Consider the following 9,392-nt stretch of genomic DNA (forward strand, 5'->3'; position numbering starts at 1 on the left):
GATGTGAGTATCAGTCACATGGAGGCAGGACTCAAAAGCCTGAATTTTGCCTGAAACTCTCAGACTGAAGAAGTCTCTTGGAGGAGAGACGAAACGTTTCTTTAGAGAAGAACCCGTCCAGAGGACCTATACAATTTTTTTTTCTTTTGATTTTTTACCTGGATTACTGAGATGCATCAGGACACTTTTGTCTTCAGCTACATTTCTTTGAATTTTTTTCCTGAAAGGTGAATTTGCTGACATCATCTTCTAAACACAAGTTTGGATGTTTAGACTTTATGTGCTAAATGACACGATGTAGTAAGAAAAAAACTATTATTAAAGTAAATGTTGTTTCAAAATATCTCTCAATCATTAGAGAGTGTTCTCTACTAAAACAATTTCAGCTCATTCACTCATTGATGGAAAAAGTTTGAACCAAAGCAGCTCCCAGTAGAAGTTCATCTCTCTGCTTATGATTAGAGGCTAAATTAATTAGCGTCACATGCTAACAAAAATGACAAATATTCTTCAGATGCCACAGGTCACATGTTTCAAATGGGAGTAGGGATGTTTTGAACAAGTCCATCTTATAACAAATCAAACGTTATAAATGTTTTTTTTTCCATTTTTTATAAAACTCAAACATTTGTCAGCAAATGTTTGTCAAGAAAGATAAACGTTTTACAAAGTAAGACTTCTGCTTTTAATAAATTTAATGTATTTATTATCCACACAGTCACATTTGAACAAATATTACTATTTTATGATCATATTCACACTTAGAGCTTTAACTATGTTTAAAGTGCCTGTGACATGCATATTCTTCAAATTCAAAAAGTCAAAACATCTTTATATTTAAGAAAGTTGCAATAATACACACGATTTAACCCATTGTGTCCCAAAACTGGCATATTTTCTTTTGAACTTGACTCAGCCAAAGTGAAACAGGAAGTGACATCAAAGGGGAACTCTCTGGTCTTTATTGAAGCAATACATTTTGAACTCTGACTCTTTGTATCTCTGATAGAGACTCAAAATAATCTAAAAAAAACATCAGATTCTTCTCTACAGTCTGTGCCGTTAGCCATTTTATCAATGCTTTGTTCCATGCAGAAATTCCCCTTTGACATCACTTCCTGTTACTTCACAGGCAAATATCTGAACAACTGTTCATCTCAGCGACATGAAATTTCTTTTGCAATATTTTTTCAATGTCCTCTTTCTAAAAATGCCTTCATATGTATTACAAAAATTTGACCTCACAGGCACTTTAAAGTCTCTGAGACCAGACGCAACAAACAGCGATCAAATGGTGGAAGCTATAAAAAGCTCAACAATTTGCAAAGTAAATGAAATTTTGTGCAAACAGAAAATCAGAAGTTGTAATTTTGTCATCGAGTTAGAACCCAAAAAGGTGTAATGTGTGAAAACAAACATTCTCGTGTGTCTGTGAGCTCGTCTCTCACCTGTCAGCTGAGCCTGCTGCTATTTTGCTGCCATCAGTGGACCAGGAGCACCTCAGCAAGTTCTGAACAAACAGGGAAAGAGGTAACGGACTTTATCAGCAAGAAGAGATCGCATTTGTGAACCACTTTCTGATAGAATCAAAAGTTATTGTTAAAATGCTGTAATACTGTAAATATCTCTATATAAAAGGGTCTGTGTAGATGTAAAGGAGAAACAATCCTTTTAATTAATCCTATTACCTTTTCAAAGTTGTGAACATTGCCTTGGAAAATCTTCACACATCTCTCCTTGGGTGCAAACGGTCGCACGTCCCAAATTCGCACTGCGAGGACACAGGAAGTGGTCAGGATTCAAGCGCGTATTATTCGACGTTACGAGCCACACAAGAACCCAGGACTACCTGTGTTGTCCATGGAGTTAGACAGGAGGTAGGAGCCCTCGGAGCTCAGGCTGAGTCCGGTCACTGAGTCGCCGTGGCCGTGCATGTTGTAGATCAGCTTATTCTGCCGGAGATCCCACACCTGAACGAGACGAGACGTTTCAGACGGGCTTTGCCACGAGCACTTACACGTTTTCTTAAGATTCTTTTCTTGGCTTTCTGCTCGTCCAGGAGCTCGGCACCTTGATGTCGTTGTCGATGCCTCCCGACAGGATCTGATCGCTGGTGTCGTTAAACGTCACGGCCAGAACCTGGTAGGTGTTCTGGAAGGTGTGGACGGCCGCTTTCTTGCGGATGTCCCACAGCTGCGGTGCAAACAAATACAAATGTCCTGATGCATCTCAGTAATCCAGGTAAAAAATCAAAAAGAAAAAAATTGTATAGGTCTTCTGGACGGGTTCTTCTCTAATGAAACGTTTCGTCTCTCCTCCAAGAGACTTCTTCAGTCTGAGAGTTTCAGGCAAAATTCAGGCTTTTAAGCCCTGCCTCCATGTGACTGATACTCACATCACATGGCTATCGTTGACACCTAATTAACACCTATTGTTAACAGGGGGTGGAGTGATACTGGCAATAGCCGCACTGTAGGAGGGGGACAACTGAAAACGGAGGCCTCCACCTCTGTTTAACGATGGACAGTCTTTCTTCACAAAAATGGCTTATTTTACTCCTCTCTCAAACCAACGTTCCTCTCTATCAAGAATGAGAACATCCTCATCTCTGAAAGAGTGACCGCTGGCCTGTAAATGAGTGAAAACTGCGACCAGTTATACATCGGGGAAACAAAGCAGCCACTGTTCAAAAGAATGTCCCAACACAGACGAGCTACATCTAATGGCCAGAACTCTGCAGTTTTCACTCATTTACAGGCCAGCGGTCACTCTTTCAGAGATGAGGATGTTCTCATTCTTGATAGAGAGGAACGTTGGTTTGAGAGAGGAGTAAAAGAAGCCATTTTTATGAAGAAAGACCGTCCATCATTAAACAGAGGTGGAGGCCTCCGTTTTCAGTTGTCCCCCTCCTACAGTGCGGCTATTGCCAGTATCACTCCACCCCCTGTTAACAATAAGTGTTAATTAGGTGTCAACGATAGCCATGTGATGTGAGTATCAGTCAGTGCTTAAAAGCCTGAATTTTGCCTGAAACTCTCAGACTGAAGAAGTCTCTTGGAGGAGAGACGAAACGTTTCATAGAGAAGAACCCGTCCAGAGGACCTATACAATTTTTTTCTTTTTTAACAAATACAAACGTGTCTGAATCTACAGCTACATGACTGCTGTGCAATAAAACCTTAAGGTGTTTATTTCAAAGATACTTCACCTTGATCGTCCCATCGTCGCTGCCCGTGCAGACCAGTTGGGGCCCTCGGCGCGCCGGGTAGCAGGTGTTAACGAACGAGGTGTGGCCCTTTAGGCGTTTGATCCTCTCACCTGTTTCGCTGTCCCACACACCAACGGTCTTGTCTGTGCTGGCTGAAAACAGCAAGCTGGAAAAGAAAAGAACGACACAACTCATCAGTTCGAGCAAAACTAAATTCACCACTAACCCCACAGGAAGTGCGTTTTAAAGCATTCCGACCTGCCGTCTGTGTTGTAATGCAGCTCCATCACTGCTCCGCTGTGACCCTTCAGGGTGGCGTAGTTCTCACAGTCTCCATACACGTTCCACATGACTGCAGCAGGGAAACAGGGTGAAGTCTCTCACAGCGACGGGATGCGTTTGAACAAAGATTTAGTTAAACAGTGATAACGGCTTACGTATGAGCCTGTCAAATCCCGAGGAGGCCAACGTGGCTCCGTTGGGGTGGAACTTGCAGCAGTAGACCTCGCCCTCGTGGCCGGACATCAGCATGATGGGAGCCTGCAAGCTGGAGGTCCGTGGGGGGCCCTGAGGGAGCAACAGAGCAGGAACGACTGATTATTATGCTGACACGAAAAACACAAGATCTGCACATCATTTGTGCTTTTATTTGGTCAGTGATCAATGGTTTTAACACTGACACAATTTTTTTTGTTAATTTGGTGTTGTTTTTTCTTACTGGTAATCAATTTCTCTTCCATTTTAGAGATAATTTCCTTCCACATCCCTACATCATTACTTCTAATCATCTTGTCAGGGGAAAACAGCTTCACTTCTAACTTCTGAGAAATACAAACACATTATGTGCTGTAGTGTTTGTGGGACTCAAACTATAGAAAGTCAAATGTTTTTTACAAGAAACAGTTGTTTATTTTTGGTGTTGTTGTAAAGCTTCAAAAAGATTGTTTAAGTGAACATAAATATCATTGTTTCAAACATTACAGGTTCAAGCTGAATTTGATTTTAAAATTGCAACGTATTTCCACTGTATTCAGTCATTTAGTCTTTAGATTGTCAAAAGATAAATGACGTGTTTGTTACAATAAAAAAAAATAGCACTGACCGAGGCCACGAGTTGCTGAGACTGAGCCGCCGACACCAGCTCCATTCGGGGCCGCTTCATGACGCTGGGAACCACCGCCATGTCTCCGGGTCTCTTGATGGGTTCAATCATCGCGGAAACAGTCCACAAAGACAGCCAAAACGAGTAAAAACAAATATACAGCTCACAAAAATAAACGAACGTCTACGATTAGATACGGCTAGGGAAGCACCAACGAAGAAGACAGACAGAAGCACTTCCGCTTGCTTTGAGGCATCTGATTGGTTGAAACTCGCACCGGCTTCGGTGATTGGTTGCTTTTTTTTTTACTGTGTTAATTGAACCGGATGTAAACAACCGGAGCTCAGCCACTACAAAAGCAGGTAATAAAAATATTGCTTTTCAGATTTATAACTACGTTTTGTGAAGTGTTTTAATCTAACCCGAATTATCAATTTTTTATGTATGAAGTTATTTTTTATGTAACAAGTTAAATAAATATAGACAGACGTTCAGTAAACATCGATAGCTAGTGTAGCAGGTTCTCCTCTACGTTACCATGTAAAAAGCTAGTAATTTAGTTGTTTTTACTCAGTTTACTTATTTGTTTTTTACGTGCAGTGATACACTATAATTTTTTTTAAAAAGTCCTGCAATATAGAAAAAAGCCGGATGTATGTTTGTGAGGCTAAAGAAGCTAAAATAGCCGAAGCTAGTTTAGTAATGTAGTTTTTCTAATAAAATACAACAAATTGTGGCATAAACTCTTTATATTGTAGAGACTCCTTAGGGCAACATCATTTATTTGAAACCAGATTTAAAAAACGTTATATTATGCTTTTATTTCAGTGTTATAAAAAAATATTTCATTGGCCTTTAATAGGAATGGCGACCCCTGATATGAAGTAGCCAAAAGAACATTAACAACAGTGATATACCTTATTGGATGCCTCTAAATTGTACGTTATGTAAATGCAAATACTTGAAATAAGGTTAAAATAGGTCAAATCTGTTCAGAGTCCAAAAGGGGAGTTACAGCATTTTAAGCAATTTGTCACTTTTCTCCAATTTTGTATTGTATTTCAATGACACTGCAAACAGAAAAGATGTTTAATCATCTGTCTGCCAGACACTCTGACATACACCTGTGGAGACCATGTCCAGTCGCGACGGGTCGAGTCGAGAACCAGCAGGACTGGACGGTCTGCCACCGCTGTACAGCATCGCCAAGGGAGAGGTAGTTTCTGTGCAAACTTATGGAGCCTTTGTCCGATTGCCTGGTTACAGGAAGGAAGGTAGGTAAAAGTTTTGTTTATGAAAACATACAGTTAAGACTGAAAGACTCATGAAATAAATCAAATCATGATGAAATACAAAGTAAAGAAATGAGAAGAGATGTTTACTGAGTAAACTGTAGAACCCAACACTTACATAAATAAATTGATAATTTCCAAAACTCTAGGAAGTCATGTCTCTTCAACAATTTATTACCACTCTCATAACTATTTTATTATCAATGTCAATAGATTTTGTAGTAGAAGAAGTGATGGAAAAATAGACATTTTGTTTAAAAAACTCCAAGTCACTTTTTTTTAATAGTCATGTTTTTCTCCAATAGGGGGCAACAATGTGCAAAGTTTGTTTCAAATCTTTATTCTCAGCAAAACAGAAAGTTTTTTTTTGTTTTTTTTTTTTGCTCAGTCATTTTGTGTGGAATCAACGTGGACACCCTGTAACCCTTACATCCACAGGTTTGGTCCATGTGAGCGAGATGTCCGCCTCCAGGGTCGAAAGCGCCTCTGAGATCGTGGATGTCGGGGAACAAGTGTGGATCAAAGTGATCGGACGAGATGTGAGAACACAAACACACACAGTAGCTTTTTAAAACCCGCTGTCGGCGCAGAAAAACACCCAACAACAGTTCTGCTCTCGGCCTGTCAGATTCAGGGAGACAAGGTGAAGCTGTCGTTCTCAATGAAAGCTGTCAATCAGGGGACGGGGCGGGACCTGGACCCTAACAACGTTCAGGCAGAGTAAGTGCTTTAGATTCATCTGTGTGCGTGTTAGCAGAGATAAGTGTTTCGTATCGGTGTGTTTGCAGGCAGGATGCAAGGAGAAGAAGAAATTTTAGAGATCAAGGCAGCAACAGAATCACTCTGGAAGCCGTTCTCAACACGACGTGTTCAAAGTGCGGCTGCAAAGGTGCCACATCAACACAAATTGTCACTTAAAGTTCACGCCGCAGGTTTTATTAACTCATCACTCTCCTTCAGGCCACTTTACAAAGGACTGCTTCTCGGCTCCGGGCTCGCAGTACGCTCTGGTTCCTGAAGAGGATGATGAAGAGTCACAGCAGACCTCCTCAGCAGCCCAGCCTCAGGATGCTGACAAAAAGAAGAAAAAGAAGGTCCCACTTGTCTCTCACTACCCTTTTTTTTCTGTGTTCTCAGCCTAATTGTCCAGCAGATCATGTGACCACACAGCTTCATGAGAATGTTTGAACATTGCAGTGATTGTGTTTGCTGATGCCGCGGTTTAACTTTGAAGTAGCGAAACCGCTGTCAGCTGTCTGTGCGTTTCTTCTATGACGTCACAAAGCAATAACCTCTCATTCCCTTATGCTGAAGGAGAAGAAAATGAAGAAGAAGAAGAAGAGGGAACGGAAGGAGTCGGGCAGCGATAGCGGCAGCAGCGGGTGCAAATCCAAGAAGCGACGCCGCAGCAGCAGCAGCGTGGAAAGGCACGACAAAAAGAAGAAGAAGCACAAAAAGGAGAAATTACACAAACGCAGTTGAGGCAGGCGCAACACCAAGCACACACTGGATTAAACGGCGAAACACATCTTTGTTCATTACTATCCATAATAGCTCAGAGAAACTTTAAACTGGTTAGTTTCTTACATTTATTGAGCAAATAAGAAAATAATTTCTGGTGAAAATCTTGTAAAATAAACCAAAAGAAAAGGTCATGTGACCTGCTGCGCTTGTCCTATAGTACCCCCCCTGACTTCCTGACAGTGACAGGACGCAACACTTCCTTTGTAATCAAATATATGCGAGTTATATGGCAGCAGGACCCCTTTTGAATGCACACACAGCTCGGCGCTATCAGGTTTCTGTGAAGCAGACAGCAGGTGGTAAAACGCCTGAACCACACACACACACACAATGTGCATTTATGTCTTTTATGTGCATGTTTCTGTGTGTCTGACCCCAGCTCATTGTTCTGAATGTTAACGTCTAACTTCATTAAAGCTGGTTTTATCAGTAAAGCTAACAGAACACCTCCTGACTTCTCTGTTGAAGGACCTTGAAGTCACAAAGGGGCTGTTAAAATGTGCTTCAGGACTCTGAGGCAGTTAATGTTTTCAGGTTTGGTGGCCTGTTTGTTTTTATTTAGTTTTCTTTCTTCGTCATAATTCATGAAAGGTTAACCACAACAGGTTTAAGATAAGAGAATCTACATCACGGTTTGTTTGGGTTTTTTTTTTTTTTTTTTTTGCTGCATTGACCCAGTTTCAAGCTTCGACTTGTGAGATCGATAGATTATTTCCAGATGCTTCACTTCGAAATATCTCCACTGAATTCCAGAATCTCAACAATCTTCATCTGATCTTCAATCTTTAGTCGCTCGTTTCGTTCGACATCACTTGTTTTTGCACGTTGTTGGAATACAGCTTCTCCTTTTTTTTTAAACAAAACAAAAAAAACGTCTGATTCAAGGATTTGGTATAAGAATTTAATTAAGAGAAAATAAAAGTTCCTGTATAAAACAAAGGCGTTATTTGATAAAACCACGTTTTACAAGGACACTTTCAGTGTTGAAGGACATTTTGAGCATTTTTAATTAATGATAAATACTTACTGCAGCTGTGAGCAATCTCTGGTTTTGTTTAACTTGTTTAGTTAACGAGGAAACTTTAAAGAGCTCAGTTTGGACTGAAGGAAGAAGTATTTTTAATTTAAAAAAGCTCATCTTTTATGATTATCAATTCATTTTCTTCTGTTTTGTTCCTTTTCTTTCTTAATCAAAGCACATGTTATTGGCATGTGTGACAAATTGAAGTTTTAGAAGAAGACAAAAACTAAAAATATAATGAAAATTTAGACCAATCAGGACTCAGATCTGCCAGGGCTTCCAGTCCTGGTCCTGGAGGGCTGCTACCCTGCAGGTTTTAGAGRTTTCTCTGCTYCARCTCACCTGATTTGAATAAATGTGTTATTAACAAGCTTCTACAGAACTATAAGAGGTCATTAAATCACTGAATCAGGTGTGTTGGAGCAGGGAAACAAGCAGGATAGAGGCCCTCAGATTCCAGGCTTTGACATTTCTGATCTTGAAGCTGCTGTATTGTTATTTTGTTTTGCCTTATTGAACAAAAAGYCCAAGACGGTGAGTCCTGATACAAAGTTTCAAGTCTGACGACAGTTTGAAGCAGATCGTACGAAGAACAGGGGAGGAAACAGGAATGTTCTGACTGGATGGATAAATGTAAAAATAATAGCTACTTTTGAAACCAACTTTTTAAACCTACTAGTTTATCAGATAAGAATGTGGTCAAATATTCAAACAGATTTGGCCTCATTGATGGCTTCTGAAAGGAATCAGGCACCGTGCAACTTTGAAGGAGATTATTAATTTATTGTAATTATTATGCATGGTCCCTGTGCTGGTCTGACGATCAGTTGGGGGTTCCTGAAGATCGGCTCCAGCCCACTCTTTGTGAACAGAATGTACAGAAAAAAAGATGGGAGGTAACTCTAGGAGGTGAACGACCTCCTCTTGTGCACTTTCCCCTCTTCACCTCACATCTAGTTGGCAGTAGGTCACCAGCACATGACATCAGAGGGAGTGATACAAATTTAGACCTCACCTAATTCACGAGTAGACGACAGAACATCCCCCCTCCGTCACATGCAGGCAGTCACGAAGCGTTCCCAGATCAAAGGCAACACATCCAGTGGTGTGTGCACACAAACAGCAACTATAATTAACTGGACTGCAGCCTCTTGTGATGGAAACAGTGGTCACACTGCAWCATAACGGAGACCTGTCAAACTGCCCACATTCAGTGAAGTCAGGATAACCTTCAGCTGAAGGTCC

General features: G+C 40.7%; 2 protein-coding genes across 2 annotated transcripts in view; one reads left to right on the forward strand and one right to left on the reverse strand.

The window, feature by feature from the left end:
• snrnp40 (small nuclear ribonucleoprotein 40 (U5)) overlaps positions 1-4,531 on the reverse strand; it is a 7,075-nt gene extending 2,544 nt beyond the window's left edge. The window contains exons 1-8 of the mRNA XM_014005695.1: positions 4,311-4,531; positions 3,646-3,775; positions 3,467-3,560; positions 3,209-3,374; positions 2,071-2,193; positions 1,850-1,970; positions 1,689-1,771; positions 1,449-1,510 (exon numbers count right to left, since the gene is read on the reverse strand). Of these exons, the coding sequence (XP_013861149.1) occupies positions 1,449-1,510; positions 1,689-1,771; positions 1,850-1,970; positions 2,071-2,193; positions 3,209-3,374; positions 3,467-3,560; positions 3,646-3,775; positions 4,311-4,421 (890 nt within the window). The 5' untranslated portion in view covers positions 4,422-4,531. The remainder of the gene's footprint in view (positions 1-1,448; positions 1,511-1,688; positions 1,772-1,849; positions 1,971-2,070; positions 2,194-3,208; positions 3,375-3,466; positions 3,561-3,645; positions 3,776-4,310) is intronic.
• A 71-nt stretch (positions 4,532-4,602) lies between these two features.
• Positions 4,603-7,572, forward strand: zcchc17 (zinc finger, CCHC domain containing 17). The gene is made up of 7 exons (XM_014005696.1): positions 4,603-4,672; positions 5,419-5,584; positions 6,041-6,141; positions 6,231-6,322; positions 6,391-6,491; positions 6,563-6,696; positions 6,917-7,572. The coding sequence occupies exons 2-7, from the start codon at positions 5,446-5,448 to the stop codon at positions 7,082-7,084; spliced, it is 735 nt and encodes a 244-aa protein (XP_013861150.1). The 5' UTR covers positions 4,603-4,672; positions 5,419-5,445; the 3' UTR covers positions 7,085-7,572.
• Positions 7,573-9,392: the final 1,820 nt, after the last annotated feature.

The sequence above is a fragment of the Austrofundulus limnaeus genome, unplaced genomic scaffold (assembly GCF_001266775.1).
Source record: "Austrofundulus limnaeus strain Quisiro unplaced genomic scaffold, Austrofundulus_limnaeus-1.0 Scaffold32, whole genome shotgun sequence".
Lineage (NCBI taxonomy): Eukaryota > Metazoa > Chordata > Actinopteri > Cyprinodontiformes > Rivulidae > Austrofundulus > Austrofundulus limnaeus.

Coding starts and splice junctions, on each gene's coding strand:
- zcchc17 (XM_014005696.1), top strand. CDS start 5,446: ATGTCCAGTCGCGACGGGTCGAGTCGAGAACCAGCAGGACTGGACGGT. Junction 6,142..6,230: donor TCAAAGTGATCGGACGAGAT/GTGAGAACACAA, acceptor TCGGCCTGTCAG/ATTCAGGGAGACAAGGTGAA. Junction 6,697..6,916: donor ACAAAAAGAAGAAAAAGAAG/GTCCCACTTGTC, acceptor CTTATGCTGAAG/GAGAAGAAAATGAAGAAGAA.